General features: G+C 38.4%; 1 protein-coding gene across 5 annotated transcripts in view; it reads left to right on the top strand.

Annotated features, from left to right (window-relative positions):
• The window catches only part of LOC118404830 (regulating synaptic membrane exocytosis protein 2-like), a 186,015-nt gene that overhangs the window by 92,395 nt on the left and 75,850 nt on the right, over positions 1 to 17,770 (top strand). For all 5 annotated transcript variants that reach the window (XM_035804193.1, XM_035804195.1, XM_035804194.1 and 2 more), the window contains exons 6-11: positions 9,874 to 10,103; positions 12,155 to 12,374; positions 13,774 to 13,903; positions 14,231 to 14,277; positions 14,990 to 15,099; positions 17,138 to 17,268. In XM_035804193.1, coding sequence (XP_035660086.1) covers positions 9,874 to 10,103; positions 12,155 to 12,374; positions 13,774 to 13,903; positions 14,231 to 14,277; positions 14,990 to 15,099; positions 17,138 to 17,268 — 868 coding nt within the window. The remainder of the gene's footprint in view (positions 1 to 9,873; positions 10,104 to 12,154; positions 12,375 to 13,773; positions 13,904 to 14,230; positions 14,278 to 14,989; positions 15,100 to 17,137; positions 17,269 to 17,770) is intronic.

Below are 17,770 nucleotides of genomic sequence, written 5' to 3'. Positions count from 1 at the left end.
TGTAATGGAATCACTGATTATCTTGCTTAGTTTATCAGGATGCCTCCTTCACTAATTCAGCTCTGCTTGTCAGAGGGAGTCTTATTTTGTCTATGATCGCCTTTAATTCTAGTTCATATACTGTAAATGTTGAAATTTTTGTGATGTAATTGTTCATGGTTTTCTTCCCTTCAAACTTATCAAACCCACAGCAAACTCCCAGAAAATTAAATCCTGCAAATGTAATGGTATTTACTGTAAGAGTAGCTTTAATGTCAGACTTTTGTACTTTGAACATTTTATCACAAAGCTTAAGTTTCATTTTGCTTGCAATATGTGAAAATGTTAGTCACTGTTTTTTTCAGTCAATTTTTTGGCAAAATTTTAAACCCAAATTTTGTGTACCATTTGTCCATATTTACAGAAATTTTGTTGTACAATTGTAGATTTTTTTGTCTGTGTGTGCATTCTCTACTTGAATTTCCTGTCTATCTATTTTTCATTCCATACGTAAATCATGGAACAGCCTTATGCGTGCGAGTGCCACATAATTCTGGTCATGGCACGGCTGGGTAAGCCATCAAGCCAGCATCATTCCATTCAGGTCCTGAAGTAGTGGGCGGACGGTGTGATGTGATTTCAAAAGTATGACGTAAAACTGACTATAGAGACCGAAGATTAACCCACAGCTTCTGGGTATTGGGAAAACACTTAAGCGACTGTGTGGGAGGACTGTCAGTGAAGGCCACGATTTAAGTGGCATTAGAGAAATTGGCATGTAAAGATGCTTTTTCCTTTCTGTGAGCAAACTGGAGTTGCTAATTACACTGCTGACATTATTAACAGGTAACCTGTCGCTATATACCTACCTATATAGTCCCGTGACCTCCTGGTCATTGGGGGGACAAGGTAGACATTCTAAATGCCATACATAGTTGGAAAGTCTTTATTCAATTTAAGTTCCTTTGTCACATTTCCACAGATAGTCTATACATGAACAGTAGAAACCAGTAAATTGCATAGTGGATAACCACACACTTCTGTTGATTGCATGGAATCTCCAAATCCCAAACTGGTACGGTCCAGCTGGATAACTTTGCCTTATTGCACCATCCGGATAATTGTACGAAACACGCTGGCAATTGGGATGTGCAATTAGACGGCTTCTACTGTACATGTAAATGCATTTCCCTGTTTTTGGTTTTGATTAGACTGATTAGGAAGGGATTGCTGTTGTTCCTAAGGGTCATTTAACAGTACTTCTCCAAGAGTCCTTTGCTGATTTAGGTAGGTTTGAAGTGTATGCATGGTTAGGGTGGCATCAACAAGTCTATGTCAAGATAGACTGATTTCAAGATTGTGTGTAAAAGGTAGAATTCAAAGAAATGTTAGCATGTGGCCTACACTCTACTAGTACAATGTATGTAATTTGGAAGGAATGAGTTTTTCAATTGTAACGTAAGCACCATTTTGGGGCTACAATGACCTGCCTGTCTTAAGACAGACCATTTGCTGAATCTGTAAATGGAGATTGTCTTTGCTTGAATATGTATTTCATTGCTCTTACGTGCTTAGGTTGTATTAAGACTGGTGTGTAGGTCTTACAATATTCAATTTAGTTCAGATCATTTTGTTGGTGGCATTCTTACAGTATTTTTAAAGGTAAAGGTAGTCACAAAGACTTTTTGAGGCTGTATGTAGGGTCAGTGGGTTTTTATCCACTGTGTCTTGGGCATGATATTGGAAGGCAGAGCCCATCCCTCTCGATCTTTCTTGTACCATATTTGACCTCCCCAGATGTCAGGTAACCCATTTACACCTCAGTATAGTGAAGAAAGTAATGCTAAGTTCCTTTCACAAGGACAAAGTACCTTGCTTATTTCTGCAAGGAACGGCATGACTACTTTATCCCTTGAAATTCCAGTAGGTTGCGTTTATGAAGGTTACACATCCAGGTAAATAATATTCAAATACATTTCAATCTCTACAACTGGATAGAAAACGGAAGGGAGGACTCAGTGTAGAACTCTCCAGCATATGGGACCCGATTTGCATCACCAAGGACAATAACTTTTCCTATGGTATTGTCTGACCATAGGGAAGTATGCAAACATGATTTACATTTGAGTGACCTTTGCATACGATCCTTAAAAGTTAGTGAATTGACATGTTCAACCAGTTGTTCTAGTTAGCCATACTTGTATTGAATTGTTCTACCAGTTCATTCTAGTGACACTGAAGAAGAGTGATGGATGTCACTCAAAATATCATACATCATATCATACTGATTGAAAATATAGCACACGTCATAAATTTGTGCCTTCTATGGACCTTCACCTTGTACAACAAATGAAGCAATTCCTTACCCCCCTCTAGGGAGAAATGCTGCTGCATTGGGTCCAAATGGTATTGCTAGTAATCAGCACGGCATTGTTCTATTATATCGACCACTTTGGTAGAGCTGTCCCTTGTGGTAAGATCTTTCTGGTGAAAAGTGCATCTTATGAGCCTCTTAAGTGACCTTGGCCATGTGAATTACTAAGACAGCATGCCCTTGAGAATCTGTGCTTAAGTTTCCAAGCAGTCGGCAATCTTCCACCAGATACAATCAAGAAAAGGTTATACCTTCTGCAGTGACTGTGCTATTCTTAGATAACTCTGATGTCAAGTCCAAATTGGAAGATTATGGGAATGGGTCTCACCACCTTGTCATTGCATTTACTGAGTTTACCAGTATGAACTTCTCCAATTTTCCTATGCTTTAGGCCACATCGATGTATTTGCTTGGTTATCAGACATTTGAAGTTGAAAATACAGCAAAAATGCATCATGAAAACAGAGGGCATATGGCCGTGTGGTGCGTTGAAAATCCAGTCCCCTCGATCTCAGAAGTTAAGCAAAGTGAGGTCCGGACAGCACTTGAATTGGAGACCACCAAGGAAGACAAAATGCTGTAGACCAACCAAGCATTCCACGAATTCGTCTTTCGGAAGAAGAGTAAAACGGAGGTCCTGTGTTCAAGGAGGTGCCTCGACCACCTAAATCAGCCTCATTACCCAAATATTGGGTACCTTACTTACTTACTTGTGCTGTGGACCTGCTGACTGAAAATAACCAGATATTATTATTATTATCATTATTATTATTATTATTATTTCAAAACAAAGTGTACAAAGACATATTCATGTTCATCAGGCCCAATTTTCTTTAATTTTTTTCTACTTCAGTATATTTCTTTATGAACATTAAAGGGCAGTATATTTCTTGCTTAGTAAAGAGTTGAAAAATAAAACAAAATCAGTGATACAGCCACCCATGATTTAGACTTTCCATGGTGCTGATATCAATGTGGTTATTAAGTTATGCTATCAGACCATATTGGGAATTTCCTATAGATATCACACTAGCTAGGGTTAGTCCCAGCTTTTACATGATTGTTGCCTTGGATTGCTTTCAGATTTTGGATGGTGATGTAAGGTCCGAGGCCCATGTTTGAGGGAGGGTCATGTGTATGCCTCTAGCATCAACTTTTAGTACTGTAATTGCAGAAACTTTCGTGGTGGTTTAATGTCCGCGTTTTTTGCAGTGGCCGCTTCACCACGAACTTAAAACCACTGCGAACATTTTTCTACGGCGGTAAGAGAGCACAGTGCATGGTGCTACAGCGAACTTAAAACCACCGGAAGAGTCCTTTATCTGGCTACCACGAAATTAAATCCCCGCGAAATAAAATGCATTTACAGTATGTAAAAGAACCCAACACACTTATTCATGTAATGGTGACCTGGTTTGCTTAGCTAATACACCTGAGCAATACCTAAGCCACATTGCAGAACTAGCTAACGAAAAGCAGTTTGCTTCGTCCTCAGTCTGAAGTTGCAGCTGAACGTTTACTGTTAACTGTCACACCACACACACCTTGGCACCCCTCGTAATGTATTGTACTTGTCCAGCTTGATCAATAGTGTAAGTCTACCCTCGGCAGCCTTAATATCTTGATACAGCGTCTTGTTAAGGGTCAGGACAGGTCTTGGGATATATTGCGACTGTTACATGTAATCAGTGTGGTGACTTATGTCCCAGCGTTATACCTGATGTTCTATTAGGAAAGATTGGGTCGGCAGAAGGCTGGCTTACACTGCTCAATCAATATCTTATATCCTCAGTAAAGCCTGCAAGGTTTTCTTGATAGATTGTAGCGGAATAATCGTACAGACGGGTGAACTTGTGCCAGTATGCTGTTGTTAATCAGTTTCTGGTCTCTCCTAATATCCGTCAGGTATGATTGGGGTTGGAGGAGGCTTGGTTGTAATGGATGATACTCATGAAGAATGACCTATAGTGTAAGCCCCACCTGAGGTCTTGGTATATCTTGAAGTTTCATGTTGCTGAACTTGATTTTGTATGTGAGTTCAATCAATCTTATAGCTGGAGTCCTGTAGCAGTGATGATATCCAGTATATAATGGGAATTCCTTGGATTATGAGGGCCCAAAGTCACTGTCTATGAATAGCTCATCAGGTTGGTAAGTCATTGAAGAACAGGATTCTTTGCACGGAACAGTTTGATGACTGTCTGACACCTTCTAAGGGCAATTCTGACTGGTTCACACTGAACTGCAGTATAGGTGGTGCTGCTTACAGGTGCGGTCCCAAACATAAAATATCAACATCTATACGTAGTTAATGTCAGTGATATTATCAATACGGTTGCAAACATAAACATTTATGTATTATTTATATACATGTTGTCAAGGAGGTAAAGAAAAGACGTTTACCAAATTGTTGTCTTTTTGTCCAAGGAATCTTATTATTCTTGGCAAAATTACTGTTGAGGAATATCCTGGGATATGATAATGCTTGAAGGAGATCTTGACCATGAAGCTTCATTGATGGTAACAACATCATGTCGAAGAAGTAGAAGTTGAGACAGGAAGCCTGTTGAGTTGCTGTAGTTTGAGTGACTGTAAAGGTTTGACAGTTTGCCATGCAGAAGTTGCTTTGTCAGGAATGTTGATTTATGTCAATGCAGTGCAGCGATCTTGTGAAGGAAAACTAATGGCCAAACTTTGTGAGGTCTCCCAATAGAGTTTGAAGCGAAGCTGATGTGTTATGCCGAAGGGCAGTCATACAGGCTATATAGATACAGAGTTCAGATGACAGTTTGTGGAATATGTTTCTTTCATACTCTTCTCAGGATCTTGTCATTTGGCGGTACAAACACGTTGAGGTGTCCATGCCATTGTATGAAGCCTTAGATGTCTGAAAGACAGTGGAGTCTGAACTTACTGTAACCGGACGTCTTGAAAAGGAGGAAAGCTGAACTTAAGACAAGCTAAAAGAGCTCTTTGTTGGGACAGAGTCATCTTTGAGATTTAGAAGTGACATACATGTACAAACTTGGATTTAAGCAAGGTGACCATTGTGAAAAGAAAGCCTTATGCCTTCGTACACTGCGGAAACCGTCATCGAAAGGAGAACCCTCATGTTGCGACAAATTGAGTTGCTCCAAATATCCGAGAACATCGCCTGCTCGCTTTCCAACAACAATGTGGCCGCGGCTTCCAAGGTTGCCCAGCATGGCAACCCGGAGAGCCCGCACTCCCAGTTCCGGATCTGGGCGGGACGTTTCGGGCTGAACAACCGGACGCTACAGATCCTGGAGGAAGAGGAATGTACGAACCCGGAGGTGATCGGCGCTCTGTCGGAACACGACATACTGGATCTGAAACTGTCCATCGGACAGCGGGTGCGACTGAAGGCGTTACGGGACAGATGTACGCAGATAGGAGAGGCAGGGAAGGAGCTGACGTACTTTTCAGATGGCGGGATGACCTCACCATCTATGTCATCATTGTCGTCGATATCGTCGGCAGTTTCCACGGCTTCCTCGGGTTGCCATGGTGACGGTTGCCAAGGAGACTACTCAAGTAGGTCACAACATCAAAGGGCAATGTTTGGTGTAGGGTTAAAAACAAAGAAAAATCAATTACATGGCCAACCCTGATTTATCCTTTCCGTAGTGCTGAAATCTTGGTGGTTGTTAAGATATGCCATCATACCATGACTTTCCCATGGATATATAACATTTTGATATGAATTTCAGTGATCTAAAAGTGCGTCAGAAGTTTTCTTCTGGCAGACACTTCTGTCCCAAAGGTTTAATTTCTCTTTGACTGTAGGTCCTAAATCTATGCTATCCATCACAACCACGCACATTAATTATACAAGTAGATGCGGCATGTAAAAGCCACTTGCCTTCAATTGTGGAGCTTGGATTAGTACTGATTGCCCCTGTGTATTATGTATGCAAACTGCATGTTGATTTCACAAACCAGGTCAGAAGTGTGCTCACATAGATTTTCAAAGTAGGGCCCAGCAGGACCTATATGTACATGTTTCATTCCTGTAGAAATTTGTATCTAAACCATGCAGAATCCTAGAAAAAAATAATGTCGTCAAGAGACAAACTTAAAAATCAGTAATGTGCTCTAAGTCTTAAATGTAGCCCTAAGGACCAACTCGTATGTACAAGTTTTGTTCTTATCAAAATTCATTCTCTAAAATCAGTAATGTGCCCTAAGTCTGAAATGTAACCCTAAGGACCAACTTGTATGTACAAGTTTTGTTCCTATCAAAATTCAGTCTCTAAAATCAGTAATTGTCTGAAAAAAAAGTCTGAAATGTAGCCTTAAGAAAATAAAATGATGTTTATTGACAAACATAAAAATCAGTTACGTGCCCTAAGTCTGAATTGTAGCCCTAAGGACCAACTCTTAAGTACAAGTTTTGTTCCTATCAAAATTCATTCTCTAAAATCAGTAAAATGTCCTAAGTCTTGAATCTAGCCCTTAGGACCAACACGTATGTACAAGATTCTATTAAAATTCAGGCTCTAAACAATAAACAATCCCTATCAAAAATAGGATGCTGTTTTGAAATAAACATGAGAATCAGTGATGTTCCCTAAGTCTGAAATGTAGCCTTTGCATAATCTTGATAAAGACATATGAGATCCTGTCCTTTGGGTGGGCTTATATTGATCACCCAACAGTCTGTAGCCGGTAGATAAAACCCATCTTTGCAAATCCTACCATTTGGATGGTCTCGATGGGGAAGCCCTCTTCTTACCTTTCATTTTACTTCTCCACTAAATGTTTCTCTTCTCCAGAATATGTAGCAGGAATACTTTGAAAATTTCATGCATATATTCCATGGCTTTGAGCCATGAAAATTCCTTGAACATTTTAACCATCATTATCAGCCTTCCTCCATCTACAACTAAACAAATTCAACCTGGCACATTCCTCTGTAACTCTTTTCTGTATTGAAATCTGTATCAGAAATACTTTGGAAGTTTCAAGCATATGCATTCCTTTTAGTAACTAAAGAAATGATTATTAGTGGCCTCTGTCTGTTTATAACTGAACAAATACAGTCTTGCACATCTCTCTGTAAGTCTTTCTCTGCTTTAAAATCTGTGTCAGACATACTTTGGAAATTTCATGCATGTGTATCGGGAAGATTCCTTTTATCTACCTTTTAACCAGAAAGTATCATGCTTCGTCTTCAGTCTGAGCTTCAAATGCTTTACCTTTTAGCCAAAAAGATAATCATTATGGACCTCCACCCGTCTATGACCCAACAAATGCAACGCTTCACTTCAATTCACTTTACAAATCTTTCCCTTTGAATCTGTAACACTACAGGGATAACATAGAAATTTCTCTTTTTAAAAACTCATTTATGCATTTTAAGAATTCTTTTAACATTTAACCAAGCAAATACAACCAAATAACTGCCTGCTCTCATCTGTTTGCATAACTCTGAACAACAAGTTTGGTCAGGAATGTCTTTTTTGATCCATTCAGTCAGCAATGAAAAATGACTTTTTGATGTCAAGCTCTCTTCATAAACCATTAGCAGAGTAAAGGGGAGAATTGGGAATGGTGTTTAAACATTAGTTAGGACCTAGATACATAAACATGCAATGCAGTGCAAAGGGTTGATGCGAAACACCTTTTGCATTAAAGGTAGGAATTTGAAATGCAAAATTTAAAGAATTCCAAGATAGGCCATCAATTGTGGTGCTGTAATGACATGTGATGATTGGATGAGAGATAAGATGATCTCCAAGTTTAAAGATGACATTTTATATTATAAAAAGTGTTAAATGAATGCAGGTTAGACATTCAGGTAATAAGATACACAAGGTCACAGTTACTAAAGCAACAGTTGCTGACAAGCAACTTGGAAATTTAGATTGATGAAAATTTTGATAGTAGATTTTCAAATAGCTTCAGATTCTAGCAGGACAGATACATGTAAATGACTGCCTATGCTCACATAAAACACTGCAACAAGAGAATGATGATAATTCTAATTTATAATTTGTGAGAAAATAAATGAGAGGCCTAGAGTTATGTACAATGTACATTTAAACTGAAAATGGTCAATCAAATCTGATTTATTAAAAATGCAGCAGTAAAAATGCATGATAGAGTATGGTGTATTGATGTGTTCAAAAAGTATATATGTCATTGTGGACAATGATCATAGATTATCCTACAACAGATTGGAATTGAAATCTCTCCTAGGACAGACTCGAAACCAGGATCTGTTCTAAGACAGATTGGAATCAGGATCTGTCCTAGGACAATCTGCAATTCTACATGTACTAGTAAAGATTGGGTTAGGGTTAAGTGTAGGGTTAAACTAACTCTACTAAACTTAACCAAATCTGTACTAGTAGAATCACAGAATATTCAAGAATGGATTCTGATTCCAACCTATCCTAGAACAGATCCCAATTCCTCTCTCTCCTAATAGAGACTCCAAATTCCGATCTGTCCTAGTTAATCTGTGATTGTCCTGAATCCCAATCTCTACAATTTAATGCATTGTCAATATGTCTACTCGGTCTTGCCTAGAGGGACAATTTTTCTGTGATTTCCAGAACAAATTGGTATTAACTAAATTGAAAAAAAGACAAAATCATTGCATACATGTAAGTCTCTAACTAAGCTCAACTTTTTGTTGACATCGAAAATGATACATTTTCAGCAGCAAAGAATTGTTCTGGGGATAGTTTCTCCGAAGGCAGGACATAGTGGATATCCTTTTTGAGCTCTGTGCAGCTTGTGTATTCACTACTATACTTCTGTTTCAGGGTCCCTATAACACTGTGCATGCTGCTATCATGATTTGACAATCTTCTTTTTACCTTGAGTTCACAGAAATACAGAAGTTGCCATGTTGCCGTGCAGCTTTTTGTATTTGTGAACGTTTACTTGTCACTGCATGGAAATGTCAAAATGATATATTTTTGATTGCAAAGTCTTGCACCAATATCACATGCTATGAATGTCTTCTTTTGTGCCGTTAAGTCCAAATAGCAACTTAATTGCATTTTGTAGCAAATGGCACATTAAAAAGACAGTCTGTGGTATTGATGCAGGATATATCCTTTGTTTTTCAACATAAAGTTTATTTCAGATCCTGACTTTTACAGCGGGAGATTTTCCTTATTTTCTTGCATGTCAGGTTTGTATAGTTTTAGGAGCACTTTCCTCACTTTTGCCTGTGCACCATCTTCTTCTGACCACCACTCCTGCTCACTTTCTTTCAAGACGTTCTTTAAGACACGTCCCTCCTTAAGGAGCAGAGCCTCTCTAGAACGCTGGCATGACACCTTACCGCCATGTTTTGCAGCATTTCCCACCATTCCTCTCTAACTTGTTGCCTAGGTGATCTAGAATACTGGGAAGAAGGTTCCTTCGGCCGAGACAACAACTCTCCTTCCCATGCGCATCTCTACTCTATGGTAGGCTATTTTTCCCGTTCTTTCGACTTCCGTGGAAATGAATTTACACCGTGCATGTTTTTTCCGTTCTAGGAGAGCATGATGGGTATGACCCGCGGGGGAAACATAGCGAACTCTCCGCAGTCGAAATGTCAGAGCGCCAAAAGAAAATTATGCGATTCCGCCAAGGCACTAACGGTGGGAGCGGCGAATCCCGCTCAACGGAGGGTTCGACCGCATCTGAATTTCAAGTAAAGGATTCTGGGATAGATACAGCCTCTAGTACGAATGTAGACGACACTGATCAGACAATATCGCAAAAGGTATAACACCTTGTTTCTTGCTTCTTTTGATGTATCTGTCTGAACCTCTTTAAAAATCCACCTCCAAACGAAACCTGTCTTCCTTCTATGGTACTTTATACAAGAGGCAGTAGGAGAAAAATACCCTAAAACTCAAAATATCTGAATGTTTTGCTCATGCAAAAAATACCATGTGATAAGGTATGCTCTATATTCCTCATACTTGGCCTTTGTATTATTTGGTGTGAAAACTTTTAAGCTTGTTTATAAAGGATATTGTGTCATAGCCGTTTCTTATTGTCTTTGCGATCTATGTAATTTTGTGATAAATGTTTGGAAATGGGTTATGTCGTGAAAAGGAGTTTTACGATCAGCGGACCTGGTGAGAGAAAGAATTTGTAGCTCTATAGGATCTAAATTTTAGGAAACTGACATCAACCATATGTCTAGTTTTGACATTTTCTTTAGCCTCATTACTTATGAATTGAGGAAAATATAAAAATATTGGACTGGACTAACAAGAAAAGTTCAGTCACAGGAAGTGAAAAATGCCTACATCAAGCAATCTTTTGTTGGCATTCATGGCTTTGCCGATAAAAATTGGTTTAAAAGATGCAAATGCCAATACTTCTTGGCTGAGTGGGCAATAATGCCGTTGTTTCTCATGCCCCATTCTTGTGTGTGTTTCAAACCCATACAGTCTTTCTTTCAAAATTTTGCTAGAGTCTATGTTTCAGACCTTTCTATCTTTATTTGTTTGGTTTTGTTTATTTTGTGTGTTTCAAACAATTGTGCTAAAATTACCGTCCTTGTGCTTGTACAGTCTTTCTTTCAAAAATTTGCTAGAGCCTTTGTTTCAGACCTTTCTATCTTTGTTTGGTTTTGTTTATTGAGTTATTCCTTTAGTACCTATTTTCTTGAAGTGTTTGTGTTGTGTGGACTTTTTGACTTTTCTGTGATATGTATAGTGTTTGATATTGTGTGCTTTGATTCATCATTTGAATCAGCACCATTTTGAAAACACACAGCACATTGTTTCTGTAGTAGTTGGAAAAGTCACATGTCTTGTGATCAAGAAAATGTGCTTGACGTTAAACTTACAACACAACAATGTATAAAATGTATATTTGTACCAAAATGGACCAAGAATGTTATCTGGTTGACTTTGGAACTGAAATATACATGTACTGTACCCTTGAGATGTGTAAATCTTTAGCAAAATGTACATCGTAATTCAGTGCATGCATGTTGTTGTTTTTTTGCTAAAATACAAGAATGTAAATGTAAGACAGGTAAAAAAACTACTGGTGGTGAAAAGAAGTCTCATTTTGTAATGAAGTAGAAACTTTTCAATTTCAAAGTCAAAGAACTAGATAAAAGTTTATGTAACCCTTTCATAGCCAAATTTGATGATATAGTCTTGTTTTCTACAATAATCATTTTGTAGACAACAATTCAAAGTTCTCTATTCACAAAAACATACAAAATTTACAATGGATCAGTGTTTTGGTGACAGTCTGTCACCTTCCTCAGGGCAAAATTGACACACACCCCTGCACTGGACCTTGTTAAAAAGCGGCCTTACTGGCTGATACCAGCAATCAAGACTAAGTAACGGTTTGACACTGCAACTCGGTCTCACTGCTGTAAAAACTTTATTGCAAACATAAACTTATATAATGTATTGTCACTTAGCTGTAATGTGATGTGCATGTAGAAACAGTCATTACTATGAAAAAGGTGACAGACATCAATGAAATGGCCAATGAAACTTTGGTCCGTTGTATATATTATTAACATTATATGCTTGTGAATAAAAAACTGTTTTCAATGTGAAGTAAAAGAAACTTTAAATTTCAATGATATAAGAGACTCAAAATTGTTTTCACAACCGGTTTATACTATTTTGTGCAGTAGATCCCACATTCTATCAACCTGTGGAAATTATTTTAGGATTTAAATTTCAAAATTAGTGAAATGAAATATAGTATGCTTAACCTCTCCATAGTGATTAGATAATATATATAGTCTAATATTCCTTCTTAACATTTCCTGTGTTGTACCCTCTCCAGCATCCAGTGTCATGGACCCCGTCCATAGAAACCAACCGACTCATCGGTCACATGATCCTCAACAAGCGCCAGAGGAACGGAACCAACCAGAAGGACTCGGGCTCCATCTTGGGTTTGAAGGTCGTGGGAGGAAAGATGACGGAGTTTGGGAAACTTGGGGCTTTCATTACCAAGGTCAAGAAGGGCAGTATAGCAGACACTGTAGGACATTTACGAGCAGGTAGGACACCCCTGTTTGTCTAATGGTTTAGTCAGCTCTTCCATATATGGTATTGTCAATTTTCTTTGTGGAAGACTTTGAAGCTTGAATCTTTTTCTGTTTCTACTCCTTGTTTAGGAGACCATGTATTTAGTTTCAATGTTAAATCCCTTATTTCAAGCTTATGAAAATACATTTTCATCAATTTCATGTCAAAATGTTCAGATTTTTTTGACAGATCGAATGAGATTTTTGTCCATCCTAATTAAGAAGCAAATTTCTGTCCTGGGACAGATCTTGCTATTTTTAGTCTAATGTATTTTCATGGCATTGTTTTATGTTGTTGTAGAATTTATTTGAAAATATACAGGATTTTTGTAAAGTCCGATGAATGCCTCTAAGAATGTCCTCTAGGAATTGCAGATTTGAGGCCTACCAATCCCTAAGTTTCTTCAATTATTATTTTTCAGCAGAGTTTGTTACACGAGTTTGTCTGGTGCACAGAGATGGTTACAACTTGTGAGGAAACAGTTGATTTTGATTTCCTTCTTAACAAAAACTAACATTTTTATATTCCTAACAAAAGTGGCTGCAGTTTGGTGTTTTGTCTCGCCTAACTCAGGAAGCCAACAGAAGCAATGAGGATCTCAAAACTTTAAACTAACTCTTAGTGATCATATTAATTGTTATGTAAAAAATTGCTTGGAGCAAAGCTGGTGATGTGAAAAAAAGTTTGAAAGTGCTCAAAATCTGCTTGAAGTTAGAAATGCAATGAATGAACTCTTATAATAGGAGAAAGCAAGATTATAACACATTTATTTATACTTGCATGGCTTGCCCTAACTGCCCTTTTTCTGATGTGGCAAATTAATGATGAGTTTGTGTTGAAATTTATCATGTCATGAAAAAAGATATGGAGTAGCCGTTTTGATTGTTTTATATTCTTTCTTGTTGTATATCTTGCAATCATATTGTTGTTTGCCAAGAAATCAGCAGAAAACACCTTCTTTTGTATCTATGACGTATCAGACTAATGCTAGTTCACGCTAGTATTCAGGGATATCAAATCGACGGACGATAGTTTCAAACTACACTTATTTGAACATATTACAAGACTTAGTTGAAACCTCCATCCGTCGACTTGATATCCCTTAATACTGTGAGGGTAAACACAACGAATATAGGTTACCCTGCAGATAAAGGTGAACTACCGTTGCCAGCATTTTTGGTGCCATGGACAACATTACTCCAGAAGCTTTAGATTGATTCTTTTGATGTTTATAACGATGTTAGTAGTTGAGAATGGCTTGGAAGACATAGTTAGGTTCAATGAGCTACTATTGTAGTACTAACATTGATGAAATAAAATATTAAAGACTTTGCCTTCATTAACATATCAAAACATGTCTTGCCCCTATAGGTGACGAAGTCTTAAGTTGGAATGGCAGTTCGTTACAGGGTGCCACTTTCGAGGAAGTGTACTTCATCATTTCTGAAAGCAAACCTGAGCCACAAGTCGAGCTAGTAGTATCCAGGCCCATGCCCATGGGGTAAGCAGAATCACTTATTAGGGAGACCCTATAGGTTTGACAGCAACAGTTGATTGAAAGGAATTTAGAAAAATTGAATTGATACTTCATAGAAAACACATTTTGACTATACATGTATTTGTTGTAATCATTTGTAGTAAGGCCCAGCTCAGGCTTTCCTAGTTCAGATTTTGGGTATTTTTGTTCCACTGTTTGGGGAAATAACTGAATGTCTTCAGTATAGATGAAGTTGGTGATGAATTATGATTAGAAAGGATAAAAAGTTGGAAATGACTTCCAGAGGGATTAAAAGTCTTCCAGAGATTAAAACTTTGCCCACTCTTACAGGGAACTGGGTCCAGGAATTCCAGAAAAAACAGGGAAATTTGAATCAAGTAAGTAGACATTTCTTTTCACTATGTATACGTACATTTGTTGTAGTAAAAACATAGCATGTAGTACCAACAGGAATTGATTGGTGGCGCTTCTGGCATAGTCACCTGTGTTCAAATCCAAAACTAAAGACTTTGTGCTTGTGCAATGCAAGGATGTTGTTCAAATAACGTCCTTGTGCAGTGTAAATGTAATGGCAATAGCTAAATGCTGAACAAAGTACAGTCAAAAAGACAATCAATAGAAGATTGTCTTGTTTACATCATATTCTTATCAGGATATGACAATTTCTCTGAATGGAATGAACACTTTCAATACTCTCCATGCAAGATAACATCTAATTTTGGAAAAAAGATTAGATTTTGGTAGCAACTGGACCTGACATCTTTGATTCTTGCATGGCTGTCTCATGCTTAAATTTTGTCACTCATTGTTTTGAAGGCAATATTGTTAATTTTTATTGTTAAACTGGTCGTTTTAAACTTACAAAAATAGGTGTAATATTCTAAGAAACAAATGCCTATTCTGGGGTGTAGGAAATATCCTGGCCATGGTTTCTTGAAAGTTCGTCTGTGTTGGTATAATATCCAGAATTAATGTCTGTGTAATGCTACATCATGCAGATAGAAAATGACTTTGTGAGCAGTGGATCATAAGTTGTATAAAGCCATCCCACCATCTCTATTTTCTTATTTCTGTATGTCTGTCTTCCAGGTTCTAGCGAATCTCAAAAATTACCAGATGATGACACAAAGAAGAAGAGACCTTCAGTGATGATCACTTCCCCTGGCAGTCCTGGTTCAAGACATCATCCTAAACTTCAGGTGAACACCCCTTTTTCTTCATTTGGTATTGTCCATCCATGTACATTTTTGTTATTGGAATGTACCACTTTACTAAAATTGGGGAAATTGCAGAATGAGATGTGCTCAAAATGAATATACAGATAAAGCTGCAGTTCAGAACCTCTTGCAAGGTGTCTCTTTTGAGCCACAGAGTAAAAGTGGTTGTAGTGACTGTGGTTGTATTCTTTCTACTAGATCATGTCTCCTCTGAAACAGTATGGACCTTTGTTGTTCTCTCTCTATAATGCATCAAAATAGCTGTAGCCTTTTCCACAACAATTATGCTATCAGACTGTACCACTGTGCTACCAGTGGGGAGGTTGCAGAATGAAATGTGCTCAAAAATAAATCTGCAGTTCACAACCTCCTGCAAGACGTCTCTTTTGTACCACAGATTCAAAGTGATTGGAGTGGCTGCAGTTATATTTATTCGTGCTAGATGTCTCTTCTGAATTAGTCTGGAACATTGCTATTCTTACCCTGTAACCTAACTGCTATAAACTTTAAACAAAAAAGTATTGCTCCTATATCTTGAAATGATTAACCCTTTGCAAATGATGCCATGCAGTGTTTTTTTAACCAGATCAATTTTGTACTTTGTTGGTATTTTATGTAATGTACAGTCAAACCTGGTCTACCGACCACCTGTGTATAGCGACCCACTGTCCACTACCACCGCCGAAAAGCGGTCCCTTGAATTTTCCCATAGACGTAAGCATTAAGATTTCTGTATATGACGACCACTGTCCATCGCGACCCCGACCACCACTAAAGGCGACCGCACGTTACCTTAACACTGCCAAAACGACCGCGGCATGTGATTTTGTCACGCTACTTTAATGTTCACGGCGAAAAATGAGCGTAATTGACACAAATTATTTACCGCTATGCCCCCCTCCCAAGGAGGTAAAAATCAGATTTCTAACCTCCTTGTTACTACAAATAGCGTAGTATTTACGATAGCTATTCTTGGTCATTTTCCAGGCTTTTTGAACATAAACTTTAAAAAATGCATTTTCTGTCTTAATAAAACATCGTGGCCCGCTGTACTTCCCGGGAAATACGTATTTTTGTAGAGCGCGGTTAGAATCGTGGCGTCTGCAGGTCGGAAATACGCACCTCTGATTGGTTGAAGCCACCAAAACAACAACAACTGAATACATAATGCCGGGGAATCCCCAGCAAAATCGCGCTCTGATTGGTTGGAGCGGTGCATCATGGGAATTTTGCTGGCTTGCTGCTAGCTCCGCCGCCATTTTGTTTCAAAGAGTTACATTTTGAAACGCAAAAGAACGCTATTTTCCACGATTACATTGTACCATCCTAGTTACAAAATGCATAATCCAAAGAACTTTCCGTGGAAACACGCGTTTATATGTGAATTTACGGTGTCTCTGACGTAATTTTGGGTTTCGATGCAGCCGTAAATGTGCCGACAGAAAAGAAAATAATGTCGCATTTTTTTTCTGGTCACACAAAAACAAAACTCCCGCAAAGAAGAAGCCTGCAACATTTTCAGATCAATAACGATTATGTTTTGGGTAAAAATGTTCGTAGATGTGCACGATTTGCCGGCGTGCAGCCGCGTGAAACCTCAGCTATAGAATATTTCGTTTGTCACAAGGGCCACCGTGAGTATGAGAAAAAATTATGCCAACACGCTGCAAATTATAGCCGGACGATTGCCACCGTTTTTCTTTTTCAAATCATTCTTATGATATATGAAAGAAATACGGTACTTCTCACGTGCAGGCTTTTATACATTTCTCCGCAACAGCACACAGATATTAAAGTAGTAAAGACATGGATAATAAAGTCTGTTGAACTTGATTGAATTGAAGACTTGTCAGTTCCTTTCTTTACTGCCGCCATGTTTTTTTTTTTCTGTATAAAGACCACCTATGTATGAAGACCACTTTTGCTGGGTCCCTTGAGTGGTCTTCATATACAGGTTTGACTGTATGTCAATTGTACTAAGTCATTTGATGTTAATGTTGTTGTGAATTTTTTTTTCCAGTTGAAACTTTCGTATGACCAAAGAGGGCTACAACTTTCTGTCACCGTACTCACAGCAGTAGATCTTCCATATAAGGAGAACGGGAGGGCAAGGAACCCGTATTTCAAGCTGCATCTGTTGCCCGATAGAAGGTGAGTTTCTGCACTGTTAATTGTGTAATGTGTAATGGTTTATTGAGCAAAAACATATCGCTAATTGATTCAATGATACGTGGATCAGGTTTTTTTGAAGAAAAAAATTGCAAGATGCAGCACAGCAAATTTAGCATCACCGCCAAGTGGCAGAGATAGGGTTCTCCCTACAAGGGCGTGGAGTTTCTGATAATTTGGAGCAAGTTAAAATGGAGCATTCTATGGCTTCCTACATTGTAGGGGCCAAAATTACTATCAGACAGGACACAGTTGACCACTGGCCACATGTGATCCCTGGTCAGTCAGAATTTGACGCTTGCCAGAGGATCTGCTCCCCAAGGGTAAGGGGGCACATGGCCAGGGCATGAGGGCGCAGCGCCCTTGTTCCCATGTTTAGGAAAATCCTTGTGTGGATGAATGCTAGATGTCCAGGTACTAAGATACACAAGGCAACAGTTACCCAAACATCTGGATAGATTTTGGACATGGTTACATGTTTCAG

This window comes from Branchiostoma floridae, chromosome 17 (genome assembly GCF_000003815.2).
Source record: "Branchiostoma floridae strain S238N-H82 chromosome 17, Bfl_VNyyK, whole genome shotgun sequence".
Classification (NCBI taxonomy): domain Eukaryota; kingdom Metazoa; phylum Chordata; class Leptocardii; order Amphioxiformes; family Branchiostomatidae; genus Branchiostoma; species Branchiostoma floridae.
Note: the sequence above shows the minus strand (reverse complement) of the source record. Positions and strands in the feature narration are given on the sequence as shown.